Here is a 26376-nt window from a genome sequence, read left to right as displayed (position 1 = left end):
CAACAAGAAGCAGTCATGCTTGGAGTGTTTGAGAATCTCATGCTGCATAAGTTGTGTGTATAAAGCATTACCCTGTGATCATTAGACTTGAAGAAAACAGTCAGAGTTAAAAGGTGGATGCCTTGCAAATTAAGAAGGAATTATTATATACAAAAACCTATTTATGAAAAGATGCACAAGGCTCCAGTCTCCCATAATGCTGGGTCAGTACTTTTTCATAACCTAAGGGTTATTCTGCTTTTGCACTCATCAGAACTTTTAAAAAAATACTTCCCTTTATTTGCTTGTTCTGTTTGTCCCTTACTACATACACATAAACTCTGATAAAGCCTTAATCAAGCCCACTACAAACAAGACCAAAATTTTGTTTTCAGTGTATGCAGGAAATCATGACAACCAATGATAAGACAAGGGGTAATGGGTACAAACTGGAACACAAAAGGTTCCACTTAAATTTGAGAAGAAACTTCTTCTCAGTGAAGGTGCCAGAGCACTGGAACAGGCTGCCCAGGGGGGTTGTTGAGTCTCCTACTCTGGAGACATTCAAACCCACCTGGACACATTCCTGTGCAACCTCATCTGGGTGTTCCTGCTCCAGCAGGGGGATTGGACTAGATGATCTTTTGAGGTCCCTTCCAATCCCTAACATTCTGTGATTCTGTGAAATCCCTATTTTCAGTGACAAGTATGGCAGGCACAGAAGAGCGCAGACTTTGGCCTAAGGAATCTTTTCCTCCATAAATTCACTGCTGGCAACTGCACAGGGTAACTCAGGCACAAGTAAAATCTGTACCTTGCTGAAATAATTCTCTTTAGGGTTCCCAACCAAGATGGAGGAAGCAAAGAGTTTTATTGATGTACATCAAAACATCCCAGTCAACCCCCAAGCAACTAACACTGTGACACCAGCATAGAATAGTTTGGGTTGGAAGGGACCTTTAAAGGTCATCTAGTTCAACCACCTTCAGGGTGGATGCAGCACCTTTCTTCAGCATCATGGATCAATCAGCCTGTAAAATGGGTCCCTGATGCTTATTGTGCATAAATTAAATTTCTGAGCAGCCCAGATTTTGCATGTTTTCCTCCAGTTCCTCGACGGTAGCAATTCCTACTGACAGCCACGCTCCACCTAATTCCTGCCTCCCAGATGTGACATTTTAATGGTCAATGACCAAACCTCTTTAATGCACAGCACTGCTAAGAGTTAACTTTGTGCAAGCCAAAATACTGGTTCCAACTACTAATTTTTAGCTGGGTTGTTAATCCCAGAAAGAAGTATGCATTTGAACACAAGTCTTTAAGAGCTCTTAAGTATTCCATATCAAGTGCTTTTAAACCTGAGGAAAGCAAAATAATCACAATATATACTAAGAGTGCAGTTGGAAACAAACTTTATTGTTGCAGTTTGAAATTATTTACACAATATAAATCTCTCGGAAAGGTACATTACTTCATTTAATCAGTGGTAGAAGGCCTTATAATAGCTTCAATAACATTTAGTTCAAAAGAAACACAATTCACTCCAATGGATAAATGATGCATCTAAACTCCACAACATACAAGATGAGTCATGGGGACTTTTGGGACGATGACAGTGCTGGAAGATGACAAAGGCTTATTTATAAGTTGAGCTTATTTTATTCACAGGACAAATGGACTCATGTTTAAAAGAACATTAGAAAATAGGCAGTAAAAAAAAAAGGACACAAAATGGAATAAATCCCTAATAAGCTACAGCCCTGTTTCTGCAAGTATTTAAAGTGTTTTTAGATAGCTGGATTAAGAGGCTTGAGACAGAACCAATGAATCTAACTTTAAGTCTTTTTTAAGAGAGATTGGATACATTCTCAGTGCTGAGACTATTCAAAGCACTTGTGTACAAAGCAGCATTATTAACTACCACAGACTGCAACAGAGATACAAAATGTTAAAAGGAACATTTCTAGAAAAAAAAAGTTCTCTCATACACTGAAAACTTGACACCTACTATTTTTTTTTTATAACACTTAATAATTACTACCACCATAAGCTTAAAAACATATACTTTTTTTTCCAGTTTATGCTGCATTTTATGGCACTGTATACATTTTTCATGTTTCTCTTGCGTGGTCTCTTTCATCTTGTGTTTTAAATGGATCTCTATGTGGAGAAAAATAAAAACACTTAACATAGAAAAAACAGTCGCGATACCACAAAAATAGGCTGGTGCAGTACCTGAAGTTATTTCAGCATTTATTTTCAAAGTTTGTTAGATTTCAAGTAACATTTGCTTTCTCAATGTTCACACAGCTTTTGATTTCCACCAGGTTTTATGTCATCTGTCTATAAGCAGAATATCAAACTAATTCAGAAGTCCATGAATGAGAGTTCCACACCATAGGGAACCCAAGACAGCAGCTCAAAACGTTTAGAAGGCTACGGGATCAGCTAACATAAAACCTTGAACCAGAAGTTTGGTGATCTGGTGAAGTCTGGCCACCTGTTTTAAGATCATAATGGGCTTCAGGCCCATTCCAGTCAGTTTTCTGATATTTCATAGTAATAATAAAACCCCTTAACTAAAGAATCCGGTGCAGAACACTGCCTACAGTAATAGATACACAGAAATGCCCAACTCTCATCTAAGTGTTGCAAATTAAGCAACAGCCTACATCTTCTGGTAATATTTCGGAATGTTTCTTCCCTCTTCCCCCAAGCTGACTGGTTTCCTAATCACAGGAATTTAATTTCTACAGATCAGACCAACTGGAAAAATCACTTTAAAAAAAGTCTCACCACATCACTTAGATGGAGCGCCTCCCTATAACTGGCACATACAAATGTTTCACACGTTTTCCTTTCCACTCCAGAGGTCTATAAGCCACAAAGGCTGGTTTCTTCCAAGATGTTCCACCTGAGTTTGTGTGGTTTCTCACTGCTGAGAGCCCCTTTTCTTAAACATTGTGTGGTTGGCTATCAGAACACCTGCCTTGCACAAGACCAAAGGTCGTGGCTTTTCATGTCTTTCACAAGTAATGGAAACAGCTTGCAGCCCACAGCAATAAAAAGGGGGGGCAAAAAATCAGCTGTAAGGCTGCTCAACATCTGCCTTGCATTACCTGAAGGTTTGATCAGATGCTTTCTGTTCTGTTACTGTAATTACAACCTGCCTGGCATGGAAGAAATGGTATGACACAGTAGCTAATTCCAGTAGTTTAATAACCTAGCACACCTTAGAAGGCATCCAAGAACACAGTAAATGATACAAAAACATTACAACAACTCAAGAACAGACAGCCACTGCAAACTCAGCTAAGATGTGATCAACCTCCTCTGCAAACTGGAGGAAGGACTACCCCAAGCAAGAGATTGGATTATAGAATAAAGCTTTGTTTAATCAGCAAGTTACTAACATTTGGTTCGATTTCTTTTGGTAAGAACATTTTTGTAAGGTTTTGTCAGATACCAAAGGCTTTAAAAGAAATCTTAATTTTGAAACAAACTTTCCCCTTCACAATTTGCTCTTGCCCTTAAACCACACAAGTAAACAAGCATATCCGGCACCCTGCTACATCAAAAGCTTAAGCCTGAGTTTCCATGTGAATGACTTCCGTTTACTTGTATTTTTACTGAGCCCATCCCTCCTCTTGACTAATACTTCTTTGATAAGCTCACTTCCCAGGACCCTAGTAACTTGAAGTGCCAACACTGATAGTAGTTCTAGTGTGGAGGAGCATGACTGGTAGAACTATTGTGGTGACTTGGGCATTGATTGTAAGCATTTACAAGTGAGCAACTAACCCTAGTATAAGGCTATATCCACCAAAACCATTTAAGTTGGGTGACTTCTACAACAAATTAAATTGCTGTCACCACAGGAGCACACACTTTGGGAATACTTCAACATGCTTATGTTTAAAAGTCACCAGCATTCAAGAATGTGTAGGAAATTTTTGGAAGTTTAAGTAAACTATTTTAACAGCCTTCCCTACACGATAGGTACTGCATGGACTTCTGACACACAGTTTTGCCCTATTGTTAGGACATACTCTCTCTTCATCTTAGTACTGTATAAATTCCTTTATTCCCAGAATCATTCCCAAGAGCGAGATGAGGGGAAAAAAAGACACTGGATGCCCAAGGCTATAAATGGAGACCTTAACATAAAACTATTATGCTCTGTTACAGGTCAAGTTAACAAAAGAAGTCCACACACAGATTTCTTTACATCAAAGTTTCTACAAAATAGGAGAGAATACAATGCAATACACAAGTCCATAAATGCAAGATACAGTACAATTCACACTAATTTACAAATGGTTATTTACACTGTTGTATATACATATACAGTCAGACCTGGTTAATGCAAATTGGGCAAGTCCTTTTAAAATTCAAATCAAGATGTGTAAATGGAGGAATTTAACATTATGTGAGCAGAGACTACTTATTGTTGAGAAATCTTAAATGTTTAGGTGACCTAAGAAATTAGGCATGGATTAGCCAGATCCGACTGCAGAAATGAGAAGAAAAAAATTCACACTATTCTGCTTTACAAAAGCAACCAGGCCACTATGGTCTATTGACTTGATGCTACTTATGCAAGAATGCCGCTACTAATAATCCTCTTTATATTTACAATATAGGTTTAACTACAGTAAGAATTATTAATTTTGGCATTCATGCCCTTAGCTTAACATAAAGGCAACAGAATGTCTTCTTGGCAAGTCACAGTCAAAACTACTACAGGATGTTTCTAGAGCTCAGTAATTTCTTTTTGTCCTCCTTCAAATATCTTAACAATGCTACTAAAAAGACTGAGATAAATTAAATGAAACAAGTACATGTTCTCTAGCTCAGCGCTCTAGTACCTAACTTACATTCAGAATGTCCTGTATTCACAGTTTCAAGCTACCTTATAATCTACACTGCTATTGCAAACTACTGCTTCCAACTTAATGCACCTGTAGATAAGATACTCCTTAGCAAGTGAGAATGTCCGAGTGCCACTGGCTCAAAAAGATGTGGAACAAGGCTCAAGGTAACTGGCGTTCCATTTTGGAAAATGTTTTACAGTATTCCCTCAGAACTTATCAGGAATTGTTTTAATCTGCACTTGTCTTGAAAGAAAGCTGATGCAAAGCAGCATTTAAGTGTGTAAAATTAATTTCAACATGCAAAATTAAAGCCTCTACCAGTACTGCAAAGTCAACCGCTGTAACCTGTGACAGTCCTTGTGCTTCTTCAAAGTGGCTCAGGAAAAGCCTCCAGTATTTACTATCTGCTTCAAAGTGCTTTTACAGGATTCGGTGGAGCTTCACTCCACAAGAATGAGATTGAGCTGCACTCGTGAAGAGCTTTGGTTCTGCAGAAGCAAGCTTCCACTCCTCCAGTTATTGCTACTTGAGCTATACAAACAAAAATACTACTGAAAAAAAAAAAATACACTGAATCCAAACTTAAATAGTACTGGTACCTGAAAAGGGAATGTGTTGCCAACTGTTGGGAAAACTAGGATCTGTCAAGTGCTGGATTTTCCAAGACAAAGTGAACTTCACAGCCTTTTTCAAATATTTAACAAATACAAAGCAACACTGCGGGAAATAAAGCCACCACTTCAAGAAAACAGTAATACGAGTTCAAAAATCTTCAGCGATCTTACTTCCAAGCAGATCTTGCTGAACTTAAAGGGACTACCAAGACAGAAGGGTATTATGCAACATACATCAAGAATGTCAACAGGGAAAAAGTACAGAAAGTCTTCAGTGCTTTGAGCTCTAGCAACATCCTTGATAACTGCTACAAAGGAAAATATAAATGTTTGTTTTAGCTATTGTTTCTATTTAACTACCAAGAAATTTGTCCAGTATAGTAGCCTCCAGCTAACAAATGCTAAGAAAAATGGTTACCTAATTTCAAGTTACAAAAAATGCCAGTTCTCCCATTTGAATTAGGATTAAGCGTTTGACTGAAGGAAATTAAAAAAAAAATGAAACATTCAGAGATTAATATCAACAAGAAGAAAAAAAAAATCCCAAACCTTGCTTTTGTAAAATAACAGAATGCCATTCAAAATGGTCTCACAAGGTGAAAATTTTTCATTCACATCAATTGTCTTTGTCCTGAATCAATCCAAGCTTTTGTACAGCATGTACGTATATATGTGTGTGTATATACACATACACACACATACACACACAGTGTGCCATAAAGCAATTTTGAATAAATATTTTTGCTGGAGTCTGTACAACAGACTCCCCATAATATTTACTCTTCAGGTAAGTTTGTGTTTGCATGTGTATATGCACACACACAGACTTTGTACACGTGGGCACTTATGTGACCGAAGTGCAAAGTTTTTCAGAGTATGATCAGAGCTGAGTACATGCCTGCCCAACTCCACACTGCATTGTTGGGTTTTATTTTTCTGTTGTGGGTTTCTTCCCCTCTTGCCCCCCTCACCCTCTTTGATATTTAAAGCCTCTTTTCCACTCAGACTTATACATTGTTTTGTTAAGTAAACATTTTCTTCTCAATTCACATTTTGTAATTCATACCATTCTTAGTATAATAGCTTTAAGAAATAAGAAAGTGTGTGTGATGATCAAAGCCCCATTGTTCAAGTTATATATTTGTCCATATTATCCTTCAAACTAGAGACTTTGATAAGTAATTTGCTGCCACAGAAAAAAAAAAAAAAGACGTATCAGAACCTGCAACTACAGGACCAAGCATTTAAGACTAAAATCCAACATCAGAAGATGGCAAAGCAGAAAGATGTCAACGATACACAAACTGTAAACCTAAGTGTCTTGCTCCCCAGTGCAACAGGATCTCTGTTCACTAATCTTCAGGTCAATAGTCCATTTCACTAGATATTGCTGAAGCACATCAAATACAGAGACCAGAATAGTGTTCAAATTTAGAATCAAGTTTCAAAATGAATACATATTTGGAATAGTGGTCTTTAAAGGTACACTTAAGGAAGTAGCTTTCCCACAGATGTTGGAGATGGTACATTGTCCATCTAACACTATGATGGTACATATCCTCAAGGAATCTGGTGTCTACAGAACCTCCACATTTCTACAGTTTAACACATCAAGAAGGAAAAATCAAAATGTTATCTACCTTTCAAAAAGCTGGTTGATTCTTATACATAAGAAAAGTACCATCGCAGGGAAAGCTACCTTTTTCTTTTTCTCTTTTTTTGTTTTTTTAAAAAAAGAGGGAAAAATAAAGATCCTAACCTTTTTCCCTAGTTACAGCACACTGGTGACCTCACAAGTCTATTATCACTCATATTTTGATTGTATACTCCTAAAATATTCTGAGCATGTTTTATTTAATATAAGTTAATGCAACTTCAATAAAATAACTTGTTAAGTGAATCCTTTGGAACAACTTCACTGTCTGCACCCCAACTTTTACACAAACTGATGAAAGCAGCAATGGAATCATGTTAAACTTATAATAAATAATTCACATACAACATATGTTAAATTACAAAGAAGGATTAAATTGCAATTTCTACAACTTTTTTATAGATTTAGCAAGTTTCTAATCCGTTTTATATCAACAGCAGTATGTATGCTCTTCATATTAAAATTTAACATTGAAGGACTGTTCAGAGGCATTATTTATAAAGCAAGAACCACCAAGTGAGCATTACAGAACTTCAACAAATGTTTAGCTTTTTTCCAGTATCTGTTCTCAGAGAAGATTCAGGGGTTGTCTATCCACTTTGGAAGTTTCTTCCTCTTCATTACTCAGGAAGAGTTAATGTCATGACCTCCTGCTTCATTTTGAAATACTGGTTAAACCGGACAATTGCATACCTATGCAAAGGGAAGGAGAGATTTAAAGTTAAGAGCAGGTAACTTATGACATAAAAACAGCCGTGCCAGGTAGGACTAGTCAGAAGCCCACCTACCCCAGTACCCCATTTCCAACACTGACCCTTAGCAGCTGCCAGAGGAAGAAATTAAGAACTTCCTCACCATCACTCTCATCTCCCAGCTTGCTACAGTTTGCAAAACAGATGCTGTTCTGGAATTATCAAAGGTAGTGTTTTCCCATTTAATAGATCTTAACAGACTGTCCAACAACTGACAACTACAATTCCAAAGAAATCTGACCTTGATCCTCGCAAGAATGACATTTTATTCAAAACTGACACATTTCTGGGGTCTACCACCTGTGCTTTAACTTGGTTTTAGTGCCATCTAGTGGTTACTAATAAGTACTTCTACTTTAGAATAACACATCCCATGAAGAAATTCAGATTTCTCTTTTACAGAATGACAACTAAACTCAGTAAACTGGCTTAGTCAGTACAAAATATTCTTAAGTGGGAACTTTTACGAGGCAAAATGATTAATTTTGTAACCCTGCTCAGTCCCCAATAGATTAATTCCTCTGATTGTTACCATGAAAGACCATTTTAAAAAATGCCAAAGAAACATCTAACTGCAACAGAACACCACCGGCCAGCATCTCAGGAAACAGAACTTAACATTCATTGGCATTACAAAGAGTCTGAAAAGAACAATACTCCATGCAATAAGACTAAACAAGCTCTTTTGTACAAGAGCTCCATTTCTTGATTCTTACATTGGAAACATAGGTCCTATGTCTGACAGATAACTGAGCACACTGGCTAACTTGGCTTTTATGCCTTTGTCTCTCCAACAAAACACCTCTAGTTATGTTCCTTGTTTGTTATACCACGTATTTTAGCCCAGGGGCACATACTAATTTTGAGAGCTTTTCATAACAACAAAAAGCATAGAAAGACAGTTTTTACTATCCTGCTTTCTCTTAAAAGTTAAGAATTGTAGTAGGATCACATAGATCCATCACATCTGTTGCTCAGACCTCATACCTTCTGATAGCTGGAGTGCTAGACTAGATGAGCCCAGAGGTCCTTTCCAGCATCAATTATTCTATGATTATATGCAGCAAGCACACTTACCCTAGAAAATCAAAGTCAATGGTGGAATATTTGGCTTGAATTAGAGCCCACAATCCCCAAAAGAAGTGGGAAGCCTGAAAGAAAAGAAGTTAGTGAAAGATTAACATTGTATAAAATCCAACTTGTAAGCATTCTCATATTGACACAAAAAGTTATCTACAAGAGCACTCTCGAAACCCAATCTTTTTGGAAAGTTATTTCGTCTCTCTTTACCAAAGCAGACTGGTAAACAAGTATTATAGAATTAATTATTGGCAGAGGAGTAATTCCATTCCTCCTGACTCTCCATGCATCATTTTCAAGAAAAATAATGTTGCATTTACAAAAAAGGACACCTATTAAATGTTGCATTTATGAAAAAGGACACCTATTAAGTAGACCACTGTCCAACTATATACACAGTGTTAAAAAACGTACAGAAGCACAACTAGCTCATTCCTGGTGCTGCTAATTAAACATATTATTTACCTGTATTCAGCTCTAGTGTAAACATGAAATTCCTTTTGAACCTTTGATTACAACCCTTAGGCCATAGCTACAATTCACTTTCACTACTGACTTGGACAAAGATATATGATCTGTAGCTTTGTAAGAGAACTTCTAACTCATCAGCATTTACACAAATTTCTCATCTGTTCCCAACTTACTTCCATTAAAAATCCAGATAACTAGTCTGGAGGCCCATGTTCAGTTTTGGATTGAAACTATGGATTACAATAATGATATGATTGTTAATATACTTCAAATTAACAAATATATGAGGTTGAGAGTCTCCTTGTGGAAGTCATTTCTGGACCACCCAGGTTACAAGTGATACACTTCAGACTTCCATTCAGTAAATAACTGCTTACAGTAATTACCTAAATTGCCTCCTGAACCTTGTATGTAACACTTTACCAGAGTGTAGAAGAGATGTGCATGCACACACACCTGAAAACACCTTAAAATGGCAACTATTACATGTACATGTGAATCTTTCTTGTACCTCTACGTTAGATAACTTCACCCTATAGTGAGCAGTTTGGGATTTTACACCAGCATCCATTAACTTTAGTTCATATTTACTCTTAACAAAGCTTCCCACATCAACTGGCACAAGAGTATTTGTGTCAGCATTTGTGCATAATGTGTGGTCTATACGCAGGCCTTGAGCTGTTCTCTAAACAGAACTCTATCCTCTTAAACATTAATATGACCATAGTTTAAAACTGACAAAACAATGCTATATATTTTGAAACAGACCACCAGCCTACTTAATTGCAGATCTAACTTTCCTAAATGAATGGGACAGCTGAATTTAACAGTAACAGTTGATAATACCGATTTTTAAAGAATAACGGAAAAAAAAAGCTGGTATTTTTAAGGGCTTGTTTAATAATCATCTTCCTAAAATGTGAACTGCATTTCCTCACTGCAACCACTACCTTTTTGCTAGAAAATCCAAGTTATTACAGTAACAGGTATGCTTGGATTAGTCAGAAAGAAGACTGAAATAAGGCCAAGCTGGCTTCTTAGCCCTAGTCCTCCTATGAATAGTTTGGTATTTTATTCTCAAGGAAAAAGCAAAATCAAGTTATCTAGCTGTTGGGTAAAAGGCACTTTTGTTGCAAAATTTCTTGTTAAATCCTCTAGGCAGAACAAGACACCTGAGAAAAATAACTTGAACCTCTAAATTACCTTTGGGAACTGCACAAAGCTGGGGGAAGGGGGAAGAGAAGACATCTTCAACCTGCTTTTAACAGTATACATAATCAGGGCATTCAAGGACTCAGTAACACACCAGTATGACTACTTATTCTATCTCCATGAATTACACCTGATTTTTTTTTCCCCTCTCTGAAGGATGAGGCAAAGCAGCCAGGTGGAATTTTCTAAAGGCAGATCAAAACTGAACTCACTCCATCCTTTCAAAGGGAAAAAATGAGGGAGTGAAACTTTTACATCCGAAGTCTGGGAAAGACAGAGTGAAAGGCAGGAGACAGCTTATAATGTCTCTCATTTTCTGAATGCTCACTGCCTCTTTCAGCAAGAATATTCCACAGAGATTTTTTTTTTAACACACAACATAACAAAGGTTCCATAGAACAAGCTAAGGAGCACTCAGTGAGAAACTGGCAATTACATTTGTCCATAGAGTAGCAAACTTCTTTATAGCATTTAATATATTCTAATCAACAGTTTGTTATTTACCAGTGCAAACTGATTGACTTGGACATATAGAACTTCCACTTCTTTTTCACTGACTTCTGTGCCAAATCCTTTATATTCTTTGTAGGCCTCAAGGTAAGATCTCAGCCATTGTTCCTGTAATTTTCTGTTAGGATAGAGGCTGTAGTCTACCTCATTTACTCCTAGAGAAAGAAAAAATATCTATTAGAACATTACGGTGTCTAAAAAGATCACTAGAATCACATTACTGGACTGCTTCCCCCACTCCTTGTCCCCAACACACATGCACAAATTGATGTGGACAAACATCAGTGGTTTTACTTTGACCCAATTTCATCAGTTAGATGTTGGCAAGAATTTCTCACACATGAATCAGAACATTCAACATAAAGATTTATCCTGTATATGTTTTCAGCCACATACACGTTCTACTTGAATTTTGAAATTCAACAAGTTTGGATCTGAGAAAAGCCTCAACTAAAACCATTTGTACTATGAAACAAAAGCCCTTTCACCCACATCAAGTATTACACATTTCACAGGGAAATGGACTTGTACACAACAATATCCAAATCTGAATCCAGACCTATATACAATCACAAACCAAGCTCACATTTCTGAGATGAAAAATTTATTAGAAGTCTACCTCTCTTCTCTACAAGGTACTGGTAGAATTTTAAGTCTTATCTCCATGAACATTCTTTTTTGTTCTATTTTTCTTCCTGTACTGGAGATGCTTAATCACAAGCCATATGGATTCTGTCAGGAGTCCCAAATGTGGATCACAGTTGCTTCCACTAGCTATCATTCCCAGGGGATTTCAGAATTCTCCTTAAGTCTTATTTTATGAACAGTGCAATCTCCTATCACCTAAACTCTTTCCTGTGCCAGATTAACTTCTTTTTTTAAACCTAAAGCAAATCAACAGATTTTTACTGGATGGAAAAAATAGCAGAGGTGAAGTACAACTGTTCTTCATAGGCCAAAAAAAAAAAAGTATGTGTGTTTAGCCATCTTACTGTACTTAACTCTATAAAGATATTGTCAGACTCTTAGAAGAAGTCCAAGAAGAAAAAAATCAAAAGGTCTCAAAATATATTTTGCAAAGAACTGCACTCACTTTATAAATACTTAAATTACAAAATATACGCTCTGAATTTTTTTTAAAGTTACCTAGACTTAACATTGTTTGTGAAACAATGACAGGTAGATTAGGGCTCCTAATTTCACCATACTGCACTTTCCAACTATAGTAACCATTATGTATGTTTTTTCCTGTTGCCCCATCTTCTGAAATAATACAGCATACACAAGGTTATTTCTGTTTAATGGAGTAAATGGAATGAGCATTCACCAAACAATTTGAACTAGTAAAGGAATGAATCTACCAACACCTTTTTCCTAAAATTCCACCTTTTTCCTACCACAGAGTCTTAACCTTTACTTCTCATTTTAGGACATGACCCCAGGGCAAGTACTTAGTACACACATGCAAAGCCATCAAAAAACCACATGTCTACCATTTGGAATGGTGGAACCACATAGCATATTCTCAATATATATCTACTCTGTAAAAGTTAGATCAGTAGTATTTCATTACAGTGGGTTGAGACCCTGCTGTGTCATTTCACAGGAGGATACTGTGAAAGCTATGGGTTCTGTATCTACCTAACTGCCAAAATTTAGGACATGATGCTCCCATTTCTGGGTTAACAGAGCTGCAAAGGAAGGGCACTAATCGGCCTACAAGACGAAACATTAACACAGTTTGATACCATCACATGAACAGCTATATAAACATATCTAGATATACAAAGGGAGAAAAAGAATGTACAGGAACAAGCACTTTTTTATAAAATCAGTTTACCTTTACCTCAGAAATCTATTTTTTACCTGCAAATTCATTGAAGTGATTTCCAATGTCATAAGCCAGGTAGTTGTATCCAGAGTACTCATAGTCTATGAACTGCACATCACCTATGTGAGACACAAGAGCAGCAACATCAGAATTCATATCAAATGAAGTCACAGCCCTAATCCTTTGTTGTCCTTTGAAGTTTTCAGGAAAAAAACAAAACTAAACTAAACCACACACCCATCTTGCTTATGCCCCATTGTGTACACTCAAGACATTCCAGGGTAAGGCTGTGATTTTTATTATATGAGATTTCCTTGAATATTCATTCAAGAAAGCTCTTAAATAACTACCTGGAGATTACGGTTCTCAATTTTTAAACTCTGAATAGCAGAATTTCAATTTTAACATTTACCACATGAGGGCATCCCTTACCTTCAAAACAAGAAATACAGTAGAGGATCCTTTAAACAAACTTTATGTAGAAACAGCAGATAAATTCATCTCCTGCTTAAAGAACAGTCTTGTTTACTCTAAAACAAGTATAAAACCACAGTGGACTTACACATTGCAACATGTTGATATTTCCTGTTTCCCCCAACCACACTCGCAAAGCAAGACTATTATTAATTGTTGCTTTTTTTAGCTGACTCTAACTAATTTCAAGAAACCAGCAGACAATCTTCAAGTCCTTGAAACTACATAGTGTTATGTAAACAAGGACTGGTAAAGCAGCAAGTAGCCCTAAATGTTTCCAAAATGCATTCACCTATAGCAAAGCTAAGGAAAATGCTTCACTCAAGGTAATACAGCATTGAACCTGCTCAAGAACATCTACAGTACATCGGTCAAGACATTAACAGGATGGATTGGGTAAAACTAGAACTCTTGTCTTTTAAGAGAAACCAGCAAAATTTCTGAAATTTTCAGTAAATTAAGCAATGGGTTAACTTAAGCATTGTTCACACTAGAACATTACAATGTAAAACCTTATCTTTCCCACTGCTAGGCTGAAATGGGTAATTTTCACAGTTGCATCCCTCTCCCTCACTACACCCATTCTTTCGCTGACTAGCTGCATATTTACTCAACAAAAACATATTCCTTCTATTACAATGAACATCATCTTAGCAGGACTGCAAGCATCTAACAGATACTAATGCTAGCTATCGTAACTCCAGTTTACAAAAACAAACAAAAAAAAAATCAAGAATAATGTTAAGTATTTCCTAGACTAAGGATTTTAAGTGTCTAACATACTGCCTCTTTATGATTAATGGATATTGCACATATCAAATGCAATAGCCTTGCCAGACAAATGTCCTGGCCAAAGTTACCACAGAACAGCTTTGTTAGAAGTGTTCCTTGTATGTATATATATATACAGTTCATCTTTACCATATTTGAAATACTAACACAGTGTTTTCCAGATAGATAAATCCTCTTGCCTGAGCACTTATAATGTTAGTTATACCCCACAACACAAACAAAATCACTTAGTCACAATCCTCTAAGTCAGAGCTTACCCTTACTTCCACAGAAAGAGGATTGCTTACCAAGGTTATGAGATTAAACCTTTTAGGTTCTGACAAACATGAAAATGGCCTGCAGAATGGCAAGCTCCTCCCAGGAAAATCTTCTTGGCAACAGAAAATTGAGGTTCTCTAGAACTCTGAAGGGACAAGAAGTTTTACAGCAGCTGCAGCCAAGATGTTATAATGTTGTCAAAGATTAACTTCTGCCACTGCTTGACTGGCAGACTCATGTACCACATAGGCTTGCATTTCCTACTGGTTCTTTAGTATTACTTTTAAAAAGAAAGACCTGAAAGTTACAAGCCAATGAAAATGCACAGCCCAACTCTGGTTACTATTCTGCTACGCAGCTGACCTCTTGAAGTTCCCCCCCTACACACACAAACATTTGATATTGCTCATATTCAGAAGGTTTTCCTTTCTCCCCCATGTAAAATACAGACATGGCAAGCAAAAGTCTACTTGCAAGATATCAACATAAGAAATACTTTTAATTTCTTTTATGTACAAATTTCATCTTGACTATACCTATGTGCATTCATGCATTTTTAAGGACACCTAACATTTAAAATTTAATTGCAGATATAAGTAACATTATGCACAATAAGAAATTGAATCTAACAAGATACACATGAGGCTGTCACCAGGCACTCTTCCATGGGGAAATGCATGTGAACAAGTGACACGATAGACCTCCACTCAGTGTACAAGCAGCACAGTATGTACTACCCCATGGTAGCAACAATAGCATACTTATCTCTAGCAGATGAAGAAAATCTGGCAAACTCACATTCAATAAGACAGAAGTTCAAAGTTTAAAAGTCCTGCATTTTTACTGATCTCTTTCAGACTTAGGCTACAGCGGAACTCAACCCAAAGTTTAATTTTTGCATGAAACGCTCTAAGATGCACAGTTCTTTGTGAAACTGAAAGAAAGCAAAAACTCTAAGTCTGCCACTTCACAAACGCATACATGTCTCAGCTACCTTGTTTTAGAAGCAGAAGAAGCTCTGCATTGATTATTTAAATATCTACAGTATTAGAAGTTGCTTTTAAGATTTACTGCGGTTCATATAGGATTCATATGTAGATTATATATAGGAAAGCCACTCCTAAAAGATATGGCTTACACCAGTAGTTAAGCAGCTAGCTTTTGTTTTGGGGTTTTTAGTAAGTACAAAGAATTTGTACATCCTGCTGGTTTCACAGGGGGCAGGCAGACTAACAAGAGACACTAGTCAAAGTGCATTTGTATTTTATTGAAGTGGGACATGATTTAAAATTAAGCTCTATCAACTCTCTGGAGAAGCTGCTGTTATCAACAGGAATAGACATCAAGAGTATTGAACATTTCAAGCTGAAAAGCACTCCTTTCATCAAGGGGTCTACTAATGTAGACAACATGCAATGTAATCCATGAAAACTACATAAATACATGAAATGGAATACATGTTGTGTTCCATATGCCAGAAATTCATTTTTTAAATAGATCAAGTAGTAGTCAAGAGGACATCTGTTGGATCTCCTCAGTGAACCGAAAGACAGGAGGCCGACAACACCTCTCTTTCTAGCTGCTCTTCATTTTTAACGGTTTAATAAGGTAAGCACTTCCGACGTGCAAGTCCCAGCTGTAGTTACCACAGCAGAATGATGTATCCTGAGTTCCGTCCCATCCTGCTCATCAGGTGAGGCACTGAGGCCCTAGAAGACAGCTTCAGTAAAGACAATGATCTATGCTATGAACATACTCGAAAATTCACAAATGGGTCATATACCCAAAGAATAATTTTAGCTATAAATACCCAATATACCTCTGCAAAAAAAGAAAAAAAAGTTTTTTAGATCAAAACCAGAAGCCTTAAACATACCTCAGTCTTCAGAAGCACTGAGCACCCACAGACTCCTACCAAAGATCATAGAAAACATTGGGTAGGCAGAGGGAATAAACAGAACAAAACTAGCCATCTACCACTTAACTTCCTGGCAGGTGATTTTAATACATTCAAAAAGAGCACAAACAGATATTGACAAAAGAATACTGATACTTGGTCTTACTGAATAGCAAGTATTTGAATACTCTTAAAGCATCAGGTATTTTTGGAAACTTCGAAGTCATATTGAAAAAAAAAAAAAATACCAAACTTTAAAAAAGCATCAGAACACAAGGTCTACAAAGAAGCAGTACCAAGCATCAAGCATATTTTGACTATCTTGATGCCCAAATTGTAATTAAGAGCAACGTGAAGCTCTTAGTTGTATCCTTCAAAGAGTAGTTCACGCTGATAATTATAAGTTATATAAAGTAATACTTGCAAATTTTCATATCCTGAGTGACTGCAAGCGGACATTAACAAAACAGCAAGAGGCAGAGTCCTCTGAGCCACAGCATGAACAGACTCAAATAAGACGAGTGACACTCCATTAAATGAAGCTAGCACTCAACATTCTATTCCAGTCTCATAAATAAAATGTAAGGAAAAGAGACTGATTCTTCATAAAAGCAGCATGTGACAAAACTATGATTTTTCTTTCAGGTTTGCAAATTTAGCATGAATTTAATGCAGAGTACAAGTCTAAAGCAAAGCACTGGGACAAACCACAATCATTCTAACTGCATTGGACAGGAGTCCTAGTATGTATCGATAGTCTGCAACTTAAAAAAAAATACATACACACACCCACCCCACGCCTAGTAAATGTGCAAATTAAGCATTCACCAACAAAATTATAAATACAGTGAGTTCTTTTTTGTCAGCTTCTGAAAAGCCAGATAGATGCTACCAGCTTTGCTCAAACTTTACTGGGAAGGGAGAAAAAAAAAATTAGTAGTTGATCTAGAAGACTGATCCTCTCTTTAGTTCCAGCTTAGGGTCAACCAAGGTCTTTTTGATACACATGAGCCTTTCTAGATGAAAGAGTAAATTTAGTAAGAGTACAGCATCACCAAAGCTTTGAACTGCCTTCATACTGTTTGATGCCATACTTAACAAAGTACATCTTTAAAGATTCTATTTTGTGCTCTTGCAAATTTATTTGTATACCAATAAAAACTTTTGCTCTCCTAAGCAGAATTCCAGCAATACATGTTTATTTACAGTTAAAAGCTAAGGTTCCAGTTCCAAAATCATGTTCCTCATCTCAAAATTGTACTGACAGGTTGATACTTTTCGCTCTGTACAATGTAACTGTAAGAAACAGCTTTCAACCAACAAATACTCTACAGATGGCATTGAGGTTTGGTTACTATGAAAATGGTACCTGTTGTACCCAGATTGTAGAAGTTCTACAACACAGTACATGTGCAACATTCAAACTGAAGTTTAATAAATATGTGTTTCATATTTCCAAGTAATTTCCCCCCCAAGATGTTTACAGCGAGCTTGAAGCCAGAGTGCTTTATGCACCTCCCTCCTCCCCACCCTGTCCCCAAACACTAAGCACTCACACACTCATTATTGTAGGATTGCTCATAAGTGATGCACTGCTGGCATTGTTTTTTCCTCCATTCTGTTTACAAAAAGAAAAGCATATAGCATTTGTTTTACAAGCAGGAATTTCAAGCCTATTGACTGTGATAGTGAGCCTCTAAAGGAACTCCTTGATTTTTTTATTTTTTCCCAGCATGGTTCTACTATGAAAAGTGACTATAAAGTTACTTTTACCTCAATGGGTCTGTTATGGAATGCTAAAACTCAAGGTAGCTTCAGCACTGAAAGAAACAACAGATTTATATTTGGTACCACAGTATCACAACTTCAATGTGTTTAAGACCACAAGCTATTTTGTTGTTTGTTTGTTGGGGTTTTTTTTTTTGCATACCTTTCATGCTTTCCCCACCCTCCTCTTTTTAAGCAGAACTATAACTTACCATTGTAAATACATAAAACCACTGAACTTACATACTGAATTCTTAGAATTTAATACTGCTGTTAATAGCACTGTACAGGTATATGTATATATATATGCGTATGTATATACCTATAGAAGTGCTAGCAATTCCCTTCAGAATTGTATCACTAGGGGGAAACTTGTATACAAGCCACTAAAAGACTATTTTCTCAATTTACATGCATTCAGTGCGTATCTGATGAAGAAATTGGTTACATATACACAGCCAGTTTTCATACTAGAACCAACTCCAGCATTTTTTTTTTTTAGTTTTGATTTAGAAATTAAGGCATATAAACTTAAAAGGTCAAAGACCAGTTATGACTGACGGAGAATACTCCAGTTCAATTCATAGTCATTTACTTCATATGCTTTTGGCTTACATACCAACAGTGATATCAAACTGTCACAAACAAATATGAAGCTACTAGAAGGAATATGTCATCCTCACTTCAGAAGAACATCTTCATCTAGCCTGAATAATTTTGTTGCACTCAGCTGAGATCAGGTATTTGAGATGGGAGGAAAGTTGTGCATTCTTACTGCACCACGGTAATTTTAGCGTCACGAGTTTGTTTCAATAACCTGTTTAATTTATTTATTTAGTAACCGAACCTCAAACCACTAAAATCCAGGAATAAAAAAATGGGTTTATACAGAAGCTTTATAGATTTTTAGTTAAGGCATTCTATAATAACATGAATTATGAGTTAAACTTATTATAATCAAAAAAAAAAAAGTATTTAATCTCTCCTAAGACATGTACTGCCTACAATTGCTTAAACTATGTATTTACAGGAGAAATCTTTAAGATGCCTAAGTACCTCATGGAGGAAATAAATTGAGTCAGAGTGTAGTTTTAAGTATCATTAAGATACTTCATTATGAAGGTATCTTCCAACAATCAAAAAATCAGAACAACACACACATTATAGAAGATAATATCTTCACGTTATTTTCTATGCTTGTATGACTTTTCTTCTGACAAGCTTTATATGACTAGAATAGAGTTAACAAACAAATACACACTTTGAAGCCTAGTCATACAGGCAGACTAGGGATTAACAAATTCATTAAAATAAAGCAAGGAACACAAACATTCTTCATCTGTACAGTAACATATAGATGAGAATTAGTTAATTAAGCAACTTAAAATTTGCACAGGTATCACTACCACTACATTGGGTCTTGAAAGCTCAAATTGAGTTTGCTTGTTAAAGTCAGTAAAATGACACTACTGATGTAACAAATGCAACCACAGCATAAACAAACTAATCCACTACTTACTGTTTAGTTCAATACCTACCTCGTTTCTTGTTGTAAATAATATTCTTACACAACAGGTCATTGTGACAGAGTACCACTGGGGATCCTAAATTTGACAGCCTTTCCTTCATCCAGGCCATCTCTTCCTGAAGAACTTGAGGACTTGGAATGTCACTTAAAAACCTTTTCAGGTAAAATAAGTTTGAGTGTTAATATTTAGTAAAATGATTTCCATACCGAGTATTTGTAATGAAATAACTTGTTATTTTCCACTACCTCCTTATTTCAAATAATTCAATAGACCTTCTCCCAAACAAGAGCATTCTTTCCCCTGGCACCAAGGCAGTCAAATTACAACAATAATTTCCCTTCTGTCATCCCAATTCTCTGAAGATTGTTTGTGCTGTAAAACTGACAGTAGTCTAAAAATTGGGAGCGGAACTTGAACCCTATCCTGCATGTTTTTTAAAGGAGTAAAGATTACAAGTGTTATAGCATGAATTTCATTCACTTCACTCACACTACATTACTGCCTTCAAACAGAATGCATAGCAAGTACTATATGTATCTATACAAAGGAAATTAGGACTCATTTTTAGGTCTAGCCACAGTAAACATGCTTCAGTAGGTGTTTTTTATTTTAGACTTTCAATTAACTACTCAAATTTTGTCAGTTTTCTTACAAATGTTATGTTGTAGAAGAAACAATGTCAAACAACTTTGCTAGATCATTCTTTAATTACAATGCAGCAAGAAGGGCAAGTTGGCACCAGTGATTTCAAAGTTCTATGAAGAATGTTTTAAAGCTGGAATCTGCTTACTGAGTGATATGAAGTTTATTATATCGTACAAACAGCTCTGAATTACAGTTTTAAGTTTGATCTCAAATCCCTGAAAAAGTCTTCAACTCAAGATTTAGATTACAACACAGAAACTTAATGTAAAAATAAAATACTGGTCCTAGCTTTGCCATTCCTCTTATCCAAATCTTCCAGTGACTGATGCTAGCACCCTTCAGAAATACTTATTTTTTTAAGCTCCTAAGAAAAAAGTTTGATGGACAATACAAGAGCTATACCAGGATGCTAAAAACAAAATGTAACTAAATCCTTAAACCCATGTAAAACTGCATGATTGTACGAGTCTAGAATGAGCTGATACATATTTCTCCTCTGGAAAATGCTTTGGGAGTTCATCTCATCATACAAAACACCCTTTTATTAATTTTTATGCCATGCAATTATGGACAAACACAGGAGAGCTAAGAGGTGCAGATGGGAATGAACAACAAGCAGTACTCCTGCAACCCCAGGAAATATGCTTTCAGTATTCACCCAGAACATAGGTCTCAGTTTGGGAGACTGATAGATCTCTTAAAAGCTGTTGAGACACAACTACCTCAAGAAATATTTCACTTGACCGTGGTTCTTTAAAAAGAGTAAACTACAGAATCATGGAATCACAGAATGTTAGGGATTGGAAGGGACCTCGAAAGATCATCTAGTCCAATCCCCCTGCCGGAGCAGGAACACCTAGATGAGGTTACACAGGAAGGTGTCCAGGCGGGTTTTGAATGTCTGCAGAGTAGGAGACTCCACAACCCCCCTGGACAGCCTGTTCCAGTGCTCTGGCACCCTTACTGAGAAGAAGTTTCTTCTCAAATTTAAGTGGAACCTCTAGTGTTCCAGATCGAACCCATTATCCCTTGTCGTACCGTTGGTTGTCACTGAGAAGAGCCTGGCTCCATCCTCTTGACACTCACCCTTTACATATTTGTAAACATTAATAAGGTCACCCCTCAGTCTACTCCAAGCTAAAGAGACCCAGCTCCCTCAGCATTTCCTCATAAGGGAGATGCTCCACTCCCTTCATCATCTTCGTTGCCCTGCGCTATTGAGTGCCCAATTAAACCAAGAACTGCATGTATTATATACACAATATACCAAATGAATTTAAAGTTTTTCCTTACCATATTTGACGTTTACATAGCTACTTCAGTATAAACAGTATGACTAAACGCAAAATTTTACACACTTTCTACATTACATGGTAACCCAAACTTTTCTTTTTAAACATTCTTTTACCTCTCCACTAGAAAGAATGGGAAATCTGGAAATCACATAATGAAATATCTACCTTTTATTTACTTCTTCATCCATAAATTCTGTGGGTATGAGAGAGAAGTATTTCCCCATCTTCAGCCACAGATTAGATTTAGGGATCCATCCATTGTGTGCATGAATAGTATGGATTTTAGCTAGCTGTCTGGCAATGAGTCTAAAAAATTTTTTAAAAGTTTAAAATTAATGTTATAATTGCAGTAGATATAACAGTCTTTGTCATATTTTTCCTAGCAACAAGAGAAGACAACTACAATATATTTAACAGAAAAACTGTAAAAAATGCAGCAAGGGAATCCAAAGAGGTTTAAACAAGAGCAGCACAGATATAGGGTAGCACCTGTAAAGGCTTAAAAGGTCATTAGCAGCACTACTTAAGGGAGAGGAGGCAGTTCAGACACAGCATGCATACTTCACCTGTATTTACAGTCTATTCCTCAACTTGCTTATCTTTAGAAGAGTTGATTTAAATTAGCTGCCATTGTTAGGCAAATACATTTTAGTGCATATATGAAAATCTAAAATCTTAAGACATCAGCACTTTCTGTATACTGCTAATAGTTAAAAAAAAATCTCTCTCTACAGAAGTCTATCTTGAACTTATTCACAAAAGGAATGTATTAGAAACAGAGCTGAAAGTACTCGCTTTAATCAAGTCCAGCCCCCCACAACTCCACCATGTTAAATGATCTCCCTAACAGTAATATGCAAGTATTAAATACTCACAAGTAAGTAAGTAAATACTCACAATTAAGTACTCACTAGACCTCTAGTGAGTATATAGCTTTCTGGGGAGGCAGAAAGGATCATTGGTTCAGCACTGAAACACCATGATAACTAAGACAGAAGACCGTAAGCTGTCGTGAGTGTGAACATCAACTTAGTGCAGAGTTATAGAAATATTTCTTCTCTGCCTGCTCATAAACTAAGCTTGAGATCCTTTGGGCCTGACAGAACACTATAAATGCAGCACAGAACTTGAATAATGAAATAATAATAAAAAAGGTTACCTGAAAATATCTGGATTGCATACATGCTCTGGATCCAGTGCTTCTCCCTGCATGAACTCGTAGCACAGGCCATTATTAAAAGTACAGTACAGTTGAGGTGCACAGCCGTGAGCCTGTAACACGCGGAAACTCTTCACCTCCTCATCCCGATCTACTAAGAGCTCGGTCTTATTGCCATAGATTCTAACTAGAACCACATCGTCTGTTATGTCACCCACGTAGCAGCCAATTAGTTTATTGGTGATTCCGTCAGTGAAGAGCTGAAAAATAAAAATAATGCAGAAGCAACTCAGATCTGTATTTTCAACATGCAGGAAATGAATGCAGGGTTATTCTTTAGTTCATGAAAACACTTTAAGATACAAGAAAATAATGGAGAAAATGGCAAGGATTTTTCCCAGTAACACAAAATGCAAAAAGGAAAATGTGCTACAGTACTGTAAACTACTGAAATGCTACCTGTAAAAGGCAATAATGGAAAGCCTAATATTGTAAAATAAGCTTCCACATAACCACTCTGAAACTGACAGGCTAAATGGCTGAAAGCAAAGCCCCAACAAGGCAGGAATCCTAAACCAGTCAGTCCTAAACAGAAAAACAGTCATGAATACAGGCAGCACAAAACCAATAACAATTTTGATGCACTTCAGAATTTCAGTACTTGATGATCAGTACATCACTGGTAAAAGATACTCCTGGAGTTCTAAACCAACTCCTTTTAAATTCAGGTCAGAAACAGTTCAAGTTCAGTGGTTATAATCTTCCCACCAGCCTTGAGGTTCTACTGATTGAGAACAATTCCTAAAGTCACTTTTGCTCCTCTACACATTTGAGACAGTACTTAAAATGCAAAATCCCAGTCTTCAGCCTCAAGTACCATTCCAAATTTAAAAGCTTCAGACCACACCACTATCCTCCCACTTTACTTCGTAGCTGGTACATGCCATTTAAAAGGAAAAAGGAAACAAAAACAACCCACAACACTTCAAGTCCTTATCATTAAGACAAATATAAACACAACATTTAAAGCCCTGTAATTTACTAGACTTTGCCCAGTCAAGTCACTGATGCCTGAACATCCTGAAGATAAAGCAAGTAACTTTCTACAAAAGTAAGAACATTATTTGAGCATTATGTTTACATCTAATGACAACCTACTCCCTGCCCCTCAAATAATGAGAGAGGCATGGATACAAGTTCCTAGTCATGGAAAAAGCAGAGGGCAGACAAAAAAAAAAAAAAAAAAAAGCACAAACAACAAATACTCCTTAACTGCTGCTTCTCCTTTCCATTTGATAATGAGCCCAGCCCCAAAACAGTCATTATATACTCTGAACTCTTGCAAACACTGCCTGACAAGCAGACTAAATCCCAAGTTACTGGGCTGCATGTAGTCAAGCACTTGAAATCCAGCTCAGTGCCTGCAAGAGCAACACAGCAGTTCTTAATCTCCTACAGTCTGGGACAGTTTTACAAAGCAGAAAACAGATGTTTGGTGCTTTCAAATTCTTTGCACTTTGTCAACACAGACTGAATGCTTAAGAACTTGCTGGATGAGCACTACCCATATTAACTCTAGCTGTTAGGTGAGTGACCAACAGGCAAGACATTAACATTCTCAGGTGACAAGCAGTATCACAAGCAAGAATGCCAATGTTTTCATAACTACTGAACAGCTGCCACAGCCTTAGGCATAAGCAGTGAACAATTTAAAGTCAAGGTTATTACAGCAAATGTAATTCATATTCAAGTACAATTTTTTTAGTGGTTACTGTCATACGTTTTCTCCCACTGTTGCTCCCAAAAGTTGAATTAAAGCTCAATTTAAAAATAATAAACTCTCACATGAAGAACAAAAGCTCCTTTCAGGACCTTGCACGAAGCAGCAGGAAGTAGCTTCAAAGCTGGTCAACGTACACAATTTTCCCTCGGACAAACATCTTGCAAGTTTAATGTGACACATTTCGTTACAAAGTGCTTTTTATCATTAATTCTCATTTAGTTATTCACATGCATATGCGTGAGAGACAAATGGGACATATGGTCTGATCACCTTTAACAGAGCTTTCACAACCTATGCAGGTCCTTGAAGCAGCTTTTATTTAAAGGCAACATGAAGACTCTTAATATATATATATTTTTTTAATTCATAATTGTAACAGATGTCAGAAAAATCAGCTAAAACTTGAAACCTATTTATCAGAATTCAAATACTAAGTGTACAATGACAACAGTTTCAATTCCTTATTCACACATCTTCCTGCATTTCTCCTCCCTCAAACTCTAAGTCAGGCCCAGAGCAAAAATACTGATAAATTGAGAGGTCTGTTGCATTTCAGACCTATATTAAACATTAATGTTTTTTCTTTTATTAAGATACATGTCAACAACAGGCGAACTTCTCTACAGGCACTATCATTCCTTTGAATCTTGGTCAATTTTGGGTTGTTTTGAAAACCAAACAATTCAGAAACTTGGACTTCCCCATGCCCCTCCAAGAGGTAGCCTTTATTTTCAAAAGTAAAGTACTATCATTCAAACACAAGTGACAGCTTTTTTCCAAATCTCAGAGATATAGAGAAATCAAGCATCAGAAGCCCTTTTCTTTTTTTTTTAAACACACACCCCCTCCAAAAAAAAAAAAAAAAAAAAAATCTTAAGTTGAGTCAAGTCTCCCATTTAGAAAATGACAAGACTTACAGTGGAAGATGCTGTGTTTTAGCTATTACGTCTTGCTTTCCACAGCACTCCTATGCTACAAGGTAAATAAACTCAACAAGATACAGCTCAAGATTCCTGAGGAGAGATGCAAAATAGCAAAGGATGTGAAAGTACTCCCTTTTTTTTTTTTTAAACAGTTAAGAACACTTAAACTTCCAGAAGTAGGTTCAGCAATCACATAACTTTCATCTACACAGGGCAACCATAAATTCATAAGAAACCTACTTACAAAGCCTCCTTGACTGACTCAAAATGAAGGTTTTACAATTTATGGGCACACTTTATTACTAGCTATTATTTCAATAACCCAGACAGGAGAAAAGCCATGAAGAATCTTATCTCAAACAGTCTGCACAGCAACTAAATGTTACAATGTTAATCAGCACAACTAAGAAAACTATACCATTTCACACTATAGATACTGCTTTTCTCATTAAAATGGATACAACTGTATTCTTACACTGCCCTGTTCTTTTGCTTGACACATATGTAGATGTTTTCAGTTTTCTCTGTGCACATGAGCATATTGCTGCAACAATGTACATGCTGTATCAAGAGAAGTTTGACGTGCTTGAAAGGTGCTACCTAATTTGAACAGGCAGTACTTAAATGCGATTCAAGTATGGCTTGCGAATCACAAATTACAACTTTATATTATAACATATTCAATTTATAAACTTCTCCCTTGTAAGTGTATTGTCACAGGATCACTTAGATTGGAAGGGACCTTCCTGTGATCATCTAGTTCAACCTGTCTGCTCAAACAAGGCCAATAAGAGCCAGTTGCCCAGGACTGTGTCCAGCAAAATCTCCAGGAAGCCTGGAGACACTACAACCTGTCTGGGCAACCTGTTCCAGAAGG

General features: G+C 36.6%; 1 protein-coding gene across 4 annotated transcripts in view; it reads right to left on the bottom strand.

Annotated features, from left to right (window-relative positions):
• Nucleotides 1–1374: 1374 nt before the first annotated feature.
• Nucleotides 1375–26376, bottom strand: part of ETNK1 (ethanolamine kinase 1) — a 33833-nt gene continuing 8831 nt past the window's right edge. Inside the window, exons 2-8 of one of the 4 annotated variants that reach the window (XM_082043430.1) lie at nt 22794–23053; nt 21800–21940; nt 19704–19846; nt 13013–13096; nt 11141–11301; nt 8951–9024; nt 1375–7814 (exon numbers count right to left, since the gene is read on the bottom strand). In XM_082043430.1, the coding sequence (XP_081899556.1) occupies nt 7742–7814; nt 8951–9024; nt 11141–11301; nt 13013–13096; nt 19704–19846; nt 21800–21940; nt 22794–23053 (936 nt within the window). In that variant the 3' untranslated portion in view covers nt 1375–7741. Of the gene's footprint in view, nt 7815–8950; nt 9025–11140; nt 11302–13012; nt 13097–13140; nt 16211–17954; nt 18017–19703; nt 19847–21799; nt 21941–22793; nt 23054–26376 lie in introns of those variants that run through there. The other 3 variants (XR_014183154.1, XM_082043432.1, XM_082043431.1) reach the window with 3 other exon arrangements.

The sequence above is a fragment of the Streptopelia decaocto genome, assembly GCF_964273445.1.
Source record: "Streptopelia decaocto genome assembly, chromosome: 1".
Taxonomy (NCBI): Eukaryota; Metazoa; Chordata; class Aves; order Columbiformes; family Columbidae; genus Streptopelia; species Streptopelia decaocto.
Note: the sequence above shows the minus strand (reverse complement) of the source record. Positions and strands in the feature narration are given on the sequence as shown.